The following is a 17,690-nucleotide window of genomic DNA, read 5'->3' on the forward strand; positions in this document are numbered from 1 at the left end:
TTTCTACTGTGTGTATTTATTGTAAATCCTGTCTGCTGTACCTTGGGTGAGGGTTCACTTTGCTTGTACTTCCCATTCTCCTTGCCGTTGGCATTTTCCTGGTGGCGTGGCTGGTAGCATGTGCCTTCGATGAAGGCCATGTAGTCGTTGTAGGAGCAGGTGGGCCCTGCCAGGATGCCCATGAAGTTACAGTTGTAGCTCAGGTACTCCAGCAAGCTGGGCATCCGACTTGAGGGCCACAGGGAGAAACAGGAGCAATATATAATCAGAAATTTTTTTTTTTCATAGCTTTAATATTACATAGTTTCACATAAACAGTACAGTCCAACGATCCAAGACTGACGGGGATTCAAGCCTTTGAGTATCAGTCCCAAATCCTTTCTTTCTGAGACATCAATTAAAATACAGTGTAATAGTATACCAGACGAAATACCACATGTATGGATGACTACCAGCCCCCAGAGAAACCAGGAGGGAGGTCTCTGAGTGCTTTTATTGACTCTGGAGATTTTGTGGTCTGTTACCCTTCCCTGGCGAACATTAATCTGCTGGGTGAGGCAGCGACCTAACTGGCTGAACAGGAGCTCTTCTTTCGCCTGCTAATTCCCCACCTTCCCCTTTAGCTCTTCCCAGCAGATCTCTGAGTTTGCAGCTGACTGACTGCAGCCCAGCAAAGGGTTTAGTGCCTCATATTTGGGGCCTTATAGATACACTGCATCTGCTGTGTTATTTCCAAGATTAGAATGTTTTTTTTTTATGACTGAAAATTATTCTGTGGCTATAAGAAAATTATGTCAGACCTGTTCTACGCCCTGTTTCTTATCTCTGTTGTGTTCAGCTATGTTGTCTCAGCTCTGTTGTCACATATTAAGTCCCTGTTGACTTACAGCAGCAACTCATCTCCTTATTCAAATCCTACATTTTTTTTTTTTTTTTTTTTGCATTCTCTCCACAAATCAGCTGAACTACCGTCTCCAATACTAACAATTAGGGGGGGAAAAAATCTGTGGTTATAATGCAGGATTGATGGAGAGAATGGGCATTCCTACAATAGAGATCACACAAGAATAGTAAATGCATTGTTTCCTAGATACCGGGTGCCTAACAACCGCTTGACAGCACCAGAGAGAATCTGAAAAAGGAGCAGTGCAGTGATGTTCTACGCATGAAAGCAATGGAGCATTTATTATAATAAAGAGCATGATTTCTTTCAGACTGAGCTCATTAATGCTAATTTAGAACCATGTCAACTCTTTAATTCACCCTGATTGAATTAACACGTCATCTGAAGCAGTAAAAACATACCTGAGTCACATACCTGATAGCTAGGTATTTCTGACTGGGAGTCAGCTGCCCCTCCCGCTTTGTCAAACCTACAGGCAGGCAGGCAGACACACACACATACACACATACACACACACACACACACACACACACACACACACACACAGACACCTATTTTAATTCATATACAAAAGTGCATAATAATGACAAGTGCTGACATTCAAGCATTGTGCGTGCAAAGCTACCTTGCAACACACAGGCTCAGGGGCCAGCAAGGACATGTGTGAATGGCCCTAATAATGTAAATAATACCAGCTTCATTCAGTTGAGTTAGGAGAGAGCAGTAAGCGAGAGGAGAGAGAGGGGGAGAGCAAACAGTGGAAAGTAAGAGATGATGCAACAGGAAGAGGAGGCTGTTGTGTGCATAACCTCATAAGGACTCATCATCTAACACCGGCCGTTCCATTGTTCTTTCTGTGTGTTTGTGTTGGCCTCATAAATGATAAATATTCTAAGAGGACAATCTTGGCCCAAGGAAGCGGTTACCTTTATTAGCGAGAAGGTTTGTAAATGTCGGCTCTATTCTCTGGGCTAAATTCATCTGAGTAAATTTGTTTTAATCAGTCTGCTCTTTGTTTATGAGGACCTGCGGTTATGGAGCTCATTAGACTGAACACTCGTGGCCAGCTCTGGCAACATGGGGTGCATCTTCAAGTGTTTCACTGTATGAAAACACAATGCAGTGTGTGTCAGTATAAACAGCAGAGTGGTGTGGGGCTGTGATGAGGACTACAGTCTTAGTTTTTCATTAGAGTCACAGTTGCAAGGACAATCAGTGATTTGAACGGAATTTAAAAGACTACACTACTCCGCAGTGCATGCACATGCATGCACCCACCAACACACACCAATATAGGAATTGTTATTAAGCTGCTGACAGTGTTCAGTCTAGAATATCCTGAGGGGACTTAAGACTCCAAGTGGAGCTAAAAAGCTGTGAATGACTCTCATCATCCTCTCCATCTCCAAGCCTCTCCTTGCCTCTGATACTTGATCACACTTGCTTATTTTAACCCCGGTGTCAAGTCTCCATCTTTATTTATTGCTCATTAGCGCATGTGGTGCTTCAGTTATAACTCTCCATTAACTTCAAAAAGCCGAGACCGTGTGAAATACAGGTCAACCAGTGGCAGATAAACTGGACCCTGTGCACGTCAACTAAAGCCGCTCTGCATTAAAAGTCGGAGGGTCCACAGTATTTCCACGGCACGTGATTGGCCTACTACACGTACCTTCGTTTGGTTTGTGCATTTTGTAATAAATGGTTGAAAGACTGCCATCAAGTTTTAACACTCAGCTTGTGTTCAAAGTCAGCCATTAAACATTATGCGAGGGAAGGAGGGAGGGAGTGCATACTTGGTCATTGCTCCATTACATAACTGTGTTTATGCTCTTTCTGGTTCAGAGAAGTCAGAAGTGACTACTGGTTCGGAAATGTGGCCATGTGATCTGCTTTTAAACTCCGAAGAGAATTGAACCGACATTTTCACTTCTGTTGTGTATGTCACTTTTTTTCCTTTTTTTTTTTTTTTCTTTGCACACAGGACACACACACACACTAAAAACGCACACACTTTAGAGACACTTGTCTTACCATCATGTATTTCAAATGCCAAACTGGTAATCTTCTGTGTTATAACCATCATTGGCCTAAACAAGGAGAATTAAAACAGAAATGGGTCAGTTAAAAATTTGAACGTCAAACCCATTCCACTCTTTACAACAAATATTCATGCTCAACACATAAAAACAACATCACTCTATTCACGTTTTTTCTTCACTAGCTGATATTTTCTCATAAATATTGTTATTACATACTTGACCTTCATTGTCAGTTCTTTTTGGTTTAGTCAAAACATTTTCCTGTTATTCTGCTACTCCACACATAATCAGTCAGTATCACTGCGTCTTGTATGGCAGGGACTGGAATTATTTTGTGGCATATAACTAATGGCTTTAGATGAAAATGTATCCAGTAACAGTGGTAATGGTATCAGCTGGAGTAGCATCTTCATAATGGGAAGTTTCCTCCAGGATAATTGAAGGCCCTTTTTAACTTCCTGTAGCTATTTTCTTTTTCTTTTTTTTTTTCTTGTCTTTAGGCCCCACTCCGGTCCTGTGCTACTCAGCTCTCTTCCTCCCGACTAAATAAAGCCATTCTCTATCAAAGCAGGATACGTATGATGTTGCTCTGTTTGAACTTGTGTGTTTTAGCCCGCATTTAGATATATAAAACCTTTCCGTTGATACTTGCATCAGCAAGTCCAAGGTCGTGACTATTTTTATGCATGAAAACTGCTGGTGGCAGCATTAAGTTAACCAAGCAATAGGCCACAGATTTTGTGGTCTTTTAATAACATTTCTTCACATTTTTAAGGAAAATTATAGACCACCCGGTCCTGTAGAATAAAGCACATCTGACTGTGAGGGTGACACTGACATTTTGAAAAACACGTGAATTTGACATTTTCGAGAAAAACAGAGGGACAGCAGACGCAGTGGTTGAAAGAGTGAAATCTCTGCCCTCGCAGAGCCAGTATGGGTTTGCATAAGGTTGCTTAGCAACTAGCCACCCCCACCCTGCTGGGAGTGCAGGCTGTCTGCTTGAATTGTCAGACAGTCTGGAGGAGTGGGAACCAACCACAAGGAACTATAGTCCCTATCGACGTCCTCCTGTGGACACAGCTGAGCAGTGTGACAAGCTCTTGTTACTGTTACTGGCTGAGTCATATGCAAGACTCCCCCGACTCTTACTGGTGGTTTCTCTTTATAGCATCTTTTGTGCTCTATTTGGGTTAAAAATTCACATCAGGGGAGGCCTTCAGTTTTTAATTAAGAACCAATTGATTATAAAGAGCTCTGTGTTGTGAGTGTAGCTTACCCTGTAAAGTCTGCAGAGTACATGCCATAGTCAAACACGTAGACTCGTGTGATCTGACACAAGATCAGATAGCCAAGCGTCACGATGAAGCAGTACCTGTACAGAGAAAAAGAAGAAGGGGAGAAATAATATCAAAAATAAATACCAGAGGTGACACTTCAATAACTATGACATTTTGATGCATTTATTGTCAGAAATTTAACCTCCACAGTGGTATGGAGCTTTTCATCTTGATACACACAATTTAGACCTTTAATTTTGCAGTTCTGAGGAGAGAAAGCAAATCTTTTGTACTTCCAATACAGTACAAAAGACAGTGGCCACGGAAACGGCACAGAGCTATGGAAAGGGGAGGGGGTCAAAAATTGGACAAAAGGGAAGAGGAGGCTCCAATAATGTGTCTCTGTCAGTGGCTGAAGACAGAGGACAACACAACCTTTCAACAGAACACCAAAGACAGAGCGGCCCTGAAGCCTGTGGTACAAAGCTGTTGCAGAGTCAGCCCAAGTCAAAGCTAGCAAGGAAGCATTCCTCTGCTGCCAACAATAAGAGGATTGTGCTGCTCTGAGACGGAATACAGCACCCCAGCTAGAGCGAGGCTGCATTGGAGATAAGACATAACGGCACCTCCTGATTCTGAGAGCCCACTGTAACTGCAGTCCAAGATACAGCGAAGAAATCATATGATCTTTAATTCCAGGAATAAAAAACACACACACAAAATAAAAAAAGCCACTCACACTGCTGGAAATTTGAAATATTTTTAGACCTTTCAAGAGCTTTCTCGGTCTCTAAAAACTCACTACTAGTGTTACACTTGACTATTAATCACAAACCCCTCCGAGAAGGCTCTGTGAGGAGGAGATAATCATTATACAGTCCTTTTATGTGCTCTGAGATTTCTGTGTTTGTATCCAACCCACACTTGGTGTCTTTTTATGGGCATAACAGTGTACACAACATTCTTCAGCATCCTACACATATGGGAACCGTATTGCATTTTACAATAGGAACCCTATTCCCATATCAGCCCTGCAGCAACAGGACTCATTCAAAGGTGCTGCATGGATACATTCAGTCATACTAGTTTAAATGTGTGTGTTGTTGCAATTAATTCATTTTTTGGTTTTTCTATAGGGGGCATCCTAAGTGCTATCTTTCTAACACTGTCCACTATAGCCTAGTGGTGAAATAACATCAGCTTCCAGAAGACACAGAGGACAGAAACGTTTGATCTGCCCTTTAAACTTAGTCTCAATGCTCATTAATGGATTAGCTATGGATGTTTTTATTTTATTTTTTATTTTAAAAGTCCACATTTGTAGCCAACAAAATTGGGAAACATTTGGAACCAAACCCAAAAGTTTATTATATCAGTAACATCAGTAGCAAGAAGCCTTACTACTTTCTACAAAGTTTTTTATGTGGTTTTCATAGATGTCTCAAATGTTCTGGTGCATTTATGTTTATTCTAAGTAAGACCTAAAACTTGCCACTGTTTAAAAGACACAAGGTTCAGTTTTGGTTAACATAAAAAGCAGAACTAACCAAGAACTTCAAACACATATACCAGGGTCCAAGCAGCCAATACAACTTGGAACTGAAAGTGAGAACCAGCATGAGACCAAGAGGGTAACACCATCAATGCTAGCATCTGCTGCAGCACTGTAGCACACGGGCTGTTGAGTCCGAAACATGTCTCAATAAATGATTTTGCATATCAATCACAAATGTCTCCTAATCAATCACAATGCTCTGTAATGCACCTATAAAAGTGAATGTAGTAAGATCATTTCCCATCCACTGACATGAACATGAACCAACATTCTGCCTACAAAAGTTGTCTCCTCGCTTGTTTACAATAGATTTCTTGGAGCAAGTGACAATATTGTGTAGCAGACCACTCCAGAAATGACAACATAAAGTAACTCACTTAACATATTTTAAAAAATTATATTACATTAAAAGCAACAAAAATTATATGTCTGGCAAATATTTTACTTGCCCCAAAGCCCAAATATGATCAATACTAGCCTATATGATATACAGTATGTTGACATTTTAATAGGGCAACAAAGCTTAATTTTTTTCTTTTGACTCTACTAACTTTTTCATTCCACTGCAACAGCCCTATTTCACCAAGCTCAGCTCTCTCTGCTGGCAGCGCACAGCTGCAGTTATCAGTGTGGATATGAGCTATACGTGCTGCAGCAGCTATATCTGCAGTCAGCCCACCAGTGAGTCTTTATCCTCCTCTGATTTGTGTCTGTGTAATTCACAGCTCAGAGAGGGGTGTTTCATTTCCACTCAAGACATCAGATGGAGCCTGGGACTAAAGTAGGCTGGCCTCCCACTGTGGGACGGCGGTAGACGGGTCAACGCGTATAGACAAGGCTCCACACAGGAGCTGCAGGTATGGATAAACGACGTACAGGGGGGGCGATGAAAACAACACGCGGGCTATAAATAAATGTCTGAACACACCGAGACCTCTTTCCAGGGCTGTGTAAACATACGTAGTAAATGCCTCAAGGCACACTTCATGCTCACTCAAATGCATACACTGATCCAGAGGAAATTTCCATCTGTTCAGCTTCCAGTTGTGAGGCAGTAATTCGCACACTTGTCACCGTCGTGTTCACAGTCATGCGTTCACACTAAAACTCATCTGAATGACAAATAAACATGCTTCTGTTACATATAGAGAATAAAACTCTCAATTTTATACTTAAGCGAGGCCCTTCTGGGACGGGTAGATCCTCCTAGAGAGCTAAAGTTCAGTGAGCCTGGGTAAACAGCTAGAGGGAGAAGTCTCACCTGTCAGCATGACCCTTCCTTTCCTCCATGTCAAACCTGTGTCTGAGAGCCAGTCAGTCCACCCCTACTGCTTCAGGTAATTAACTGACACATGTAGACACTGTTAGCTTGAACTGCGGTTTTCCAACCTGTGGGCTGGAGCCCGCACAAGAAGTCACAAGATAAATCAGAAGGGTTGCAAGGTGATCTACAGGATGGGAAAGTAGAAAAATCTAATTGTGCAATAATAATTGTGGTTATTATTCAGACTTTCCTCTAATTTTTTTTCTTTATTTTTAAACTGACTAACTCCCCCGCAACTGGTGTTGTGGGGGGGTTGCAACTAAACATTGCCAACATGAGCCGAAAAGTTTGAAAGCCACTGAAAAATACTAACTTGCCATGCTGTAAAAAAACAAAAAAAAAACAAACATAAAATAGGCTATAGAAATACAATAATCACTTGAGTGTGTGAGCAGCTTGAGATATTCTAATTTTGTTATGGTTCTTCTTTAGCGACAGTTTCAATTAAAGAGGGCACTTGCATTACTGTCGCAGCCCTCTTCATTCGTTACGCCATATCTAACGATTTCACGGTTCTCTGTCTCTCCTCCCCGTCAACCAGCAGGCAGTGCTGTGTTCACACTTGAGGCAAGTAGGAAAGCGTCTGGAACATTCCCTGTCTGCCCCACCACATCCAACAGGTGAGCAGTCAAAGAGAGTGGGGAGGGGGGGAAGTGGGAGAGGGGAGGAGGGAGAGATCCGGAGCTGCACGAGAGTGAATGGTATGAAATATGATGCCCTGCCACTGGACAAAAGCTAGTCTGGTGACTCTAGACCCACACATTCAAATCCCACAGTCCAGGAAAAAAAAAAAAAAAAAAAAAAAAAAAGAGGCTTTTTGCAACTCCATCAAGCTGTCACACTGCACTCACTGTACACTTTCCCCCCTATGGACCCCATGTCTGAGTGGGAGAACAACAAATAGAGAACATAAATCCTGTGCACAGTGCACGGGCCTTGGGAGTGGTGTGCTGTACAAAGTTGTGTTCCCCAAGTTTGGCTGTCCCAAGCCTGGGTGTTGTCACTGCAGTAGGAAAGTCTAATAACAAGAATCTGTCCAATGTACTCCGTGTATATACAGTATATGTATATATGTGTGCGTATATAACATTAATCCGAATCGTTTTGTCTCTCAGCAGAATTATCATTAGCAGTGGTCTATGATTAAATCCCTCAATGTGTATTGTAACTGCTAAAAGAGGAGGGACGGCTGACGCAGAGACTGAGATGAGAGACACAGTAACAATAGCAATTTGAAAAGGAATGGGACAAAAACAGGGAGAAAGGGAGCTTATTTTTTGGGAGTAGATTGGATAGAATAAAAGATGAGTAACAAATGAAGAATAAAGAGACATGTAATTTTCCTGAGAAGGTAGTGTAAAATGCCCTACATCTTTGTATTGAAATATTGGTAAGCCTTGACTACCTATGCAACTATCTCAAGGGTGATTCAAAGAGCAAAGGCCATGTGTTAAACACTGGGATGACTTTTACACTCGGTTGGCAAAATCACATAACCTGGAGTTAAACCTCAACATGTTGCTGCGATAATAGTTCATTTGTTATGCAAAAACCCGAGGCACCGGGTTCAACGCCCTCTGCAAACACAGACATGTCGGTGCGCCCCTCCTCTGTGCTTCCCCTCCTCTCTGCCGCTGAGCTGCACCTTCATCCAGAGGCTGGGTGAACCTTATCTCTGAATGTGATGGCGGTGTGTTGAGGTTTGGCATGGGCTACAGCCAGAGTTTTCAGTTTCATAAGAGGTACAGGAAGAGAGTGTGGCCACTGCTTATCTACCCACTTACACAAGAGACGGAACACCAGGCTAAAAGCACACTAATACTGTTTGCGGAGGGTGAAACCTCGAGGGAGATATGTGACGTGACATTTCGCGTAAAACATAGCTGGATGTCGAAATGCCATTGTCATTCTGTCTTTGGCTTTTGAGTCACTTCTCTCTGAGTGCGGTTGCTTTTGTGATTAATGTTTTGTTAGCATCTATTTAAAGGGTCCTCCCCAGGGGTAAACATCTACTGTTCACACCTATAATGCATAACCTTGAATTGTGGTTAAAAAAACAAAAAAAAAACATCAAAGGCAATGTGTGTGTGTGTGTGTGTGTGTGTGTGTGTCTTCATGAGCCATGGTCACAGATGGAAGCCTGGGGGCAGAAACATTGTCATCGTGACCCAGGCTCATGTGCTTCAAAAAACAAAAACACTGACAAATGAGCCTGATCCATAGTCAACTAATTTGTGGCATTTATGTCATCGAACATGTAATCTAACATATCTTACAAGATTTTGGTTTACTAGCTTTGTCAGATGCCTTTGTCATGCTTCCAGTTCCCCTTTTGCGTTTACTAATGTGTGAAATGATGTGAGATTCGGACACTTCCAGGAACCATGAAGTCGCGTAACAATTTGAGCAATCTGAGTCCTTTGTACTCCACTTGACCTTACTTGTGCATGTGCTCGAGGCCAGCGAAGACCATCACACTGTAGGACAGACCGCTCTGCACCAGGAAATGGAGGGAATACCTGCGAAGAGACAGGCAACATAAATAATACATTATTGATGCAAATGAGAAATACAAAAGGAGCTGGGAGGCATTTAGTGTGTTGCTACAGGACGATTTGCTGTGGCTGATGCTTGGCGGCTCAGGATTCAGCACCAATTCTTTAGGTTTAAGCCGAGAGCTTCTGAATGCTGTCTCAGCTTACCACTGTATTCAAAACTGAACATTTTGCTGACATGGTTCATTCTTGGCTTGTTATTTACTGGAAAACGACACATGCTCCTAGCTCAGACCAGACTTTATTAGACTTTATTTCCTCACTGTATTACGGCCCACATCCTGTTTTGTTATCCCGTACTGCCATTCGGTCAAGGAAATAACAGCATTATGAAATCACAGTCACACCATCAGCCATGTGAACCTCCCCCCTCTTACTACCCAGAAATGTGTCATCTCCAGTCACAGGACAGCATGGTGACGATCACCGTCACACTATGTCCTAATTGATTCCCATGTCTTCCCCCTGCAAGATTCCTTAGATCGCACCATTGCAGGGAATTGTGTGTGAACGTGTGTCCGTGTTGATCAAACATCCGCCTCTCTCCCTCCCCGTGAAGCACAAATACAGGGCACAAACACACAGTTCAAAAGCAGCAGCAGCAGCTACCAGATGGGTCTTTGAAGGGCACAGTGTGTGATGCTGCCGACGTCAAGCCCTCCAGGAGAGGAGAGATGCCACACTGTGTTTGCAGTGAGTCAACAAAGGGGGCAAGGGCATCAGGGGTTGGCAGGGTACAAGGGAGGATAGGCTGGGTGAACTAAATGAACTCTTTTTGCCCAGCAAAGAATGCAGTAATATCTGAGGAAGGCAGAGGGAACAGATATCTACAATTCTTACACAAAAGGACATTGTAAGCTCTGACCTGTTCGCTAGGGAAGTATAAAAACAAACATGACAATCTGTTCTCATGTCTAAAAAGCCAAAAAACAAACTCAGTCCCCTTTTGACGGAGGAAAACAGCTCAACAATCTCCAATTGTTTTCTCCAGTGACTTTCAACAAGCTTGTACGTCTGACAAAGAGGGAATGCATCCCAAAATAAACCAACATTCCACAGCATCTGCGAGGCACATCCTCTAGGACCTGCAGCCAGGTGCCCTCTAAGACAGAACAGCATGAGAGAGAGAGAGAGAAGAGTATGAGAGAAGAAGAGTGTGTGTGTGTGGTGTGTGTTGTGTGTGTGTGTGTTGGTGTGTGTGTGTGTGTTGTGTGTGGTGTGTGGTGGTGTGTGGTGTGTGTGTGTGTTGGTGGTGTGTGTGTGTGTGGTGTGGTTGTGTGGCTGTGTACAGCTTAGAAGTTGAAATTATTACGTGGTGTGTGCGCACGTGAATAAAAGTGTGCAGATGAAAGTGTGTGTGGATGCTATCATGCATTACACACAAGCAAGCTGCACTGGCAGAAGCTGACTGGGATCCTATAAACAACAAACATGTGCATGGCTCCGTGTTACTGTTACCTTACTCCACCTGGCAAGTTCATCAAATAATTTCATCCGTCTTTTTGAATCAGTGAGTTCAACCTCTGCATCATTATAAGGTAGAGTACTGCAAATCAGAAATGTAGGTGATAAGAACACTTTTATTCTCGTAATTAATCTATAATTTAGATAGTGTGACATAAAGCACTGAGCCAAGTACAATAAATAGCATATATTATCATGGTAAAATAACATTTATATGGGTCTTTTAATTACTGTGGCAAAAAAAACGCTCTGGCAAGCTTTCACAGACATACACACTTCATGTATTGATTGTTTGACCCTTTTGGACAGAAAGGTTGCCATGTCTCCGTCAAATGTAATGGATGAATGGAAAGTGATCTCCCATGAAGTGTAGGAAACCTGAACTGTGTAATTAATGATTTTGTTTTCATTCTGAAAATATGCATCATCTTTTTTCTATCTGTGTGTGTACAGAAGAACACTATCTCCCTTTTCTTTCTGATGCACTTAAATATATAAACTAGTACCCACTCGCAGCTCAGTGATCATACTTGTGTTCTCTGACTGATTCTATGTTTCACTTCCTCACTTTCGATACTTTCGAAAACGTAGTGAATATAATCTTTAAAAGTCCATAAACCAAATTTCAGTATGGTTACAGTAACGGTGCCGACATCCTCACCACTTTAAACCATTTTTTCTCATGCTAAATTGATTCATCAAAAGGTTGCTGATATTTGCTCACATAAAGAGAGAGCTCCAACCATTTAGTGTAAATTTATCTTAAAAAGAAAAGAAAAAAAAGCATAATTTATTACAGGTATCAGTCAATGCTTTCACCTTCATGTACCTTTATCAAGACATTTAACTACATGATAGTCTGGTTTTCCGATTCAGGAATGAATTATACAACACTAGCACACTAGCTCTCCCAGCCACAACAAATGATATCATCCAACCGCAGCAGCTCAGTGTCAGGTGCATCGAGTACATGAACTGTCTGTCGTCTGTTATCAGATGAAGCCCTCACCTTACCCCTCATCATCTATAACCTGATAATCAGGTAACATTTCACCTGGTTAGCATTTTCTGCTTGCTGGATGTCTAGCTAATGTTTCCTGGGTTTGCTCCCTTACGCGCGCGCGCACGCGCGCACACACACACACACACACACACACACACACACACACACACACACACACACACACACACACACACACACAGCGGCACTTTGAGAGGCACTCTGCCAGAGGTACAGTGGGTTGTCTATTACAGGGCAATAGCTTTCTAATTGGATATCAGTTACTACCCGATCGACCCATTTGCTTTGGCAAGGATGAGGAGAATGAGGACAGGGTGAGGGAGAATGAGAAAAAGGGAAGGGCCATGAGGGGAGCAGCAGAAGTGAGAGGAGAGAAACAGGGTGATGGCTGACAAGTTGCAAACAAGGACAAGGGTGTAGGATGAAGACATGACAACAAAAGCAGAATAAGAAACAGCAAACTCGATGGGGTGACCTTTGAAAAGAAAGGTAATGAATGAAATACTCTTTACTGGAGACTGTATAAGTCGTTACTAATTGTTAAATAATTAAAAAGGTACTTTAGCCATCTATGAAGCCGTTAATTAAATTTACGTTAAATGACACAATTACCCAACGTGTTAGTTAATAATTCGTTTTTCATTATTCTGTTTCAATTTCTGAATAAATTAAAATGGAGTGCCAATAGGGCATGCACTTTCATTTATTATTCAATCTATTCACCTTTTGTCTTTATGCAGTGTAGTCACAAAACCTGTTGTCTTTTGACTCAGGGATGTGACTCTGTCTTTGGCTAAAGACCTTTTACTTGACTACACAGTACAGTACAGTACAGTACAGCTGAAATTAGCCTGCAACTAAAGATGATTTTAATTTTCAATAAATCTGCCCTTTCTGACTAAATCTGACTAAACTAATAATCTAGTCTGAGAAATGTCAGAAAACAGTAAAAATGTCCATCACAGAGTGAAGATTATACAGTTCACAGTCAGACAAAACAGAGAAAACTTCACACTGGAGAAGCTTTGAGAAGTTTTTGATTGACAGATAAGATAATTGATTAATTTTCAGCTATTTTGGTGATCAATTATCTCTCAGTAAACTAACTGATTAGTGACTTGAAATGACTTAGCTGTAGTTGAAATGATCAGATACATTCTCTGGGGTTTAGGAAGAAGCATTCTGGGAAATGTAGTAAAATAGAAATGGACAGGCAGGGCAGCGGTGGACACTTCATGATACTATTCCTTTCATTACAAAACATTACATAACATTTCATACCAATAACTGAGCCATGAGAATAACAATATCCTTTTAAAACAGTCCAACAGCAGTAACTGTAGTAATATATCTACAATTCTATGAAATTGGGACAAGGCCACAGTCTGCTGGAAAAGGATCTTACTAAAATAATTTTGTAAATTCAGAGGAAGGAAGGAAGTGGGCAGTGACAAGAAAAGCTGATCAACAGTGAGTGACTCACCAGCCAAAGCAGAAGAGAGCCAAGTAGAAGCCCAGCAGAGTGGCCACCACATGTCTGATGAAGGGACTGGTCTTACTGGGGTGGAGGTAGAGACGAAACCACACAGCCATCAGCAGGGCAAACAGCTGACATGCCACAAAGTTAACCTGCACAGAGGAACACACAAAAACAATGTTACATATGAAGCCAAAAGAACTGATAGGTAGAGCTGAGCCAACTTCTGGGATTAGATCGACATTAAGGCAGATAAATAAAGGATGAGAAATAATGAGAGAGAGAGAACCACAAAATTGACCTGGTTTACTGTGGAAGTTGTAGAAATACAGAGGATATTATCACATTGGGAACAAAGTGTAAACACAAAGAAAAGTTTAAGACTGCAAGTAGTATACAGAAATACAGGTTCAAATTTTAAGTCAGAACTTTTTTGCTGGTGGAGCTTACAATCATGAAGTGTCGGCCATATTGTCTGCAGAAGGAGTTCCCCGCTGTTGTTACTATAGCAGTCGACCTGCTTTTATTCTGAAATCCCACCAACATGTCAAATTTTCTACTGAGGAGAAAATACACAGGACCTTGTTTACATCCAATTGCTAATGCAAGAGTGCTGACTCTGACCCTTAAGACTGTGTGGTGTTTGTATGTCTTTTACATGTTGCACTGAGGTCCATGAGGAATAACATATAATTTCCTTGTGTATATGTCAAGCATACAGGATGTGTGGAAATGAACCTGAACATGAAGATGCAACAACACAGGTATGATCCTTTTAAGAAATACCACATTCTATCATCCTTTGAACAATAAGACAACAGACAATCTTTTTAAAAAAATAAATATTATAAATAGGGACAATTAATCGAAATATTATCGAAATTGCATTGTGGCCAAGTGCAATATCCAAATCGCAGGAGCTTTTTGATAAAGGTAAAACGTGTCAGAATTATGCATTGTGGTGCTACAGAGATGCCCCAGCCTATAAACCATATACCATATTTGCTGCTGATATTTGCATATAATTATAATGCTATATTTCTACATCTCTTATGGTCAAACACATTCTGTATGACAAGTCATAGTAAAGCTGGGCTGGACTGGGTGTTTGAGACCCTGTTTCATCTGCTAATGTCTCCAAATGGTACAGCAAAGAGGCTTTACTCCAGACAATAGTGTGATTGACTGGATCCATCAAGGAGGGGACAATGGAAACCTCTCTGTTTGATTACTAACACTTTATCTCTACTCATCCTGAAGGAAGGGCATGTACATTATGTCCTATTGATCTGACTGGATCATGTTATCCTGTCAATTTGATTATTTTAAGACTTTTTGATGAAACCGCCCTCATGACCACGACACACCCTTCTGTAGACACTTCTTTTCCAATTATCACTCACTGACATCATTGCTGTAGGTATTACACAGTGTTGAGGGCATGTGTATGTCCTTTCAGCCTGTGCAGAGTGATGACTCAGGGTTAGTGTTTGATGTGTCTTATGTTGTGCTATTAATAATCTTTTCCTCACTCTTATCATCACATCGCACACTTGCGCAAACACAAAGGCTTGCTGATTTATTTCTCCATCTCCTCTCTAAGTCAGTCCTCTTTGCCTTCAATCTCCCTTTACAAATGCAAATACACAGAAAAATCGATCATACAAGGCGTGTATTGGTAACTGTGATGCAAAACCTATTTTTTCAGCGCAATGACATCCCGTCTCATTTGTGGTCATACATGGTCATCGACGGTTCACATCTTTTTTTTTTTTTTTTTAAACCCCGACTAGATTACAGTGTCTTTAACGGCTGATTTGGGACAAAGGAGAAGCAGATGCAAGACTAATCGAACAAATCATTACAAGTTAATACTGTAAAAAGGTGAAATGAACACTTATCCTCTAAGAACACTTCATTGTTTGATGTCACGTTAAGTGATGCATGTCTGAAGATATAATGGCCCGTCCATGTATATAGGTCATGTTAACAGATCCGTCTGGCCAGTAAGCAGTGAAAGGCTACAGACACCATGAGCACCATCCATTATCTATGCAACCTGCATGATTAATGAGAGAGAGAGAGAGGGGAGGGGGAGAGGGACAGACATAGCCTTAAGCATGTGGGCCCTTTAAGTCTGCACGGCTAACAGATGTAGTAACAAATCATCTGCGGCATTAGCCTGTATGAGTGTATTATATCAGATGGCATTTGGCAGAGAATATCGGGGTTTTTGTTTTGCCATGTATACATGAATAAACACACACAAACAAAGCACGAGAGCCTCAATAACAGGAGCTGGCCTCTGTTGTTCTTCTATTGTCATGGATGGTATTGTTCAAGGGAGCATCCCAATTGGGACTAAGATGAGTATAATTAACAAATAATCTAGCAGGAGAACCTAAAACAAAAGGCTGTGTGCTGGTCCTGACGCCACTATCCGAGCTTAGCCCAAAAGCAAACTAAAAGCAAGCAAAATCTAAGTAATCCACTGGCCATTTGTTTTCAACCAAGGTGTGTCATTTTAGCCGCAGATAGTGTTTCTATGGTATCTAAAAGCAAACTGCCAGTCAACTATCTATCTCTCTACAGTATCTGCTATGAATCAACAACAACCCAACCCAGCTTTGCACCAATAAAGATTATTTTTTATTGACACCGACTGCTACTTCCATCATTCAGCCATGAATAATACAGTAAATAGGCCTCGTTTTCATCGAAAATCAATCCCTGACCCATGTGAATGTGTGAGCGTTGGGCAATCTGTAGTGTAACAAATCTGGCAAAATGAGAGCCAGGTTCAACTGCAAATCGCCCACTCCTCCTTTTAAACCTAAACTGCTAAAAACAAAATGAGATGTTTTGGTAATGACAGCGAATCACATCAGAAAGACCTCCTCCGGCTTCCTCTTCTCATGCGAGCCTCTTTTTCCAAACAGTGTTTACCAAATCCACAGCTTTGGATGTCATTTCATGCTTTGATTACTTCAAGCTGCTCTCTTGCTGAAGAAGCCGTCGCTTGTTGGTTGGCTGAATGAAAAAGCTGACTTGCCAGCCTGTGTGCCTGCCCACAGGATGACTGACTGGTTCATCTGCAAACCAGCACACATGCCCACACTTGCTATATCGCTGGTTTATCGAAGTGACCCATACAAGCAAAAATAGCCAGTAATGTCATATAGTTAAGATGGTTACGGCATGAATCAAGCTTGTTTCCATGTGCATACTAATGTGCATGCCTCCACAGCGAAGACATCAACAAACCAAAGACAAAACATATCTTATACAGTATGTTGTTAAAAGATTTTAAAAAAGTATATAATAAATAGTTAATAGCAACAACTGTTCAAGCGTTTGTGTCCTTACAAATGACTTTAAGAGTGAGCTGGAGGAAGTACAGCTTGGGTCTGTGCAACAGCCTGAGAGTAAATGGGTGTGAAATCAGCCCCTCCCTGGATATCTACACATTGCTTAGTGAGGAAGGAATTTCATGTAGGAGACTGGAAGGGCGTGACAGAGGAACTGTATTGTTCAAGGCACAAGCAAAGTCAAGCTACGGGTGACTACATGAAAGCTGATTGTGTGGCAAAAGCTAAGAGCTCTCTGTAATATGAAGAACAAGAATAAGACTGCGGTAGTTGACTTTTTACAGTAGCAACCAAATGATTATGAAGCATAAACAACTGCTGTAGAGTAAAACAGAGATTGGAACTACATGAAAACAGCAAGTGGCTTCGTGAAAAATCTGTTATGACCTCTTTGACATACACCCATTTACTCTAAGGGCTGTAGCTGAAAAAAAAAAAAGACACTTGAGGCATAAAGTTGATTTTGCAACAAATTGTCTGTTTGTCCAAGACCACACACCTTAGTCCAAAAAAAGCTATAGAACACAACATGACTTGTTGTGAAATGAAAAAACCAACAGAAGTCAAAATTGACAGAGCAAACAGGACACACATTTAATATTACGCTAAAATACTACTTTACTAACACAAACCCTCTCAGTGTTCAAATATCCAATGTGTTTGTTGATAAGATTAGCTAAGCCTGCTTTTCAAAGAGCCA

The 17,690-nt window shown here is 41.4% G+C and overlaps 1 protein-coding gene across 1 annotated transcript in view; it reads right to left on the minus strand.

Moving 5' to 3' along the window:
* mboat2 (membrane bound O-acyltransferase domain containing 2) overlaps positions 1 to 17,690 on the minus strand; it is a 39,449-nt gene that overhangs the window by 6,320 nt on the left and 15,439 nt on the right. Inside the window, exons 2-7 of the mRNA XM_022751186.1 lie at positions 13,629 to 13,774; positions 9,547 to 9,624; positions 4,226 to 4,321; positions 2,939 to 2,994; positions 1,319 to 1,373; positions 42 to 228 (exon numbers count right to left, since the gene is read on the minus strand). Of these exons, the coding sequence (XP_022606907.1) occupies positions 42 to 228; positions 1,319 to 1,373; positions 2,939 to 2,994; positions 4,226 to 4,321; positions 9,547 to 9,624; positions 13,629 to 13,774 (618 nt within the window). The remainder of the gene's footprint in view (positions 1 to 41; positions 229 to 1,318; positions 1,374 to 2,938; positions 2,995 to 4,225; positions 4,322 to 9,546; positions 9,625 to 13,628; positions 13,775 to 17,690) is intronic.

This window comes from Seriola dumerili, unplaced genomic scaffold (assembly GCF_002260705.1).
Source record: "Seriola dumerili isolate Sdu_G_001 unplaced genomic scaffold, Sdu_1.0 BDQW01000149.1, whole genome shotgun sequence".
Lineage (NCBI taxonomy): Eukaryota > Metazoa > Chordata > Actinopteri > Carangiformes > Carangidae > Seriola > Seriola dumerili.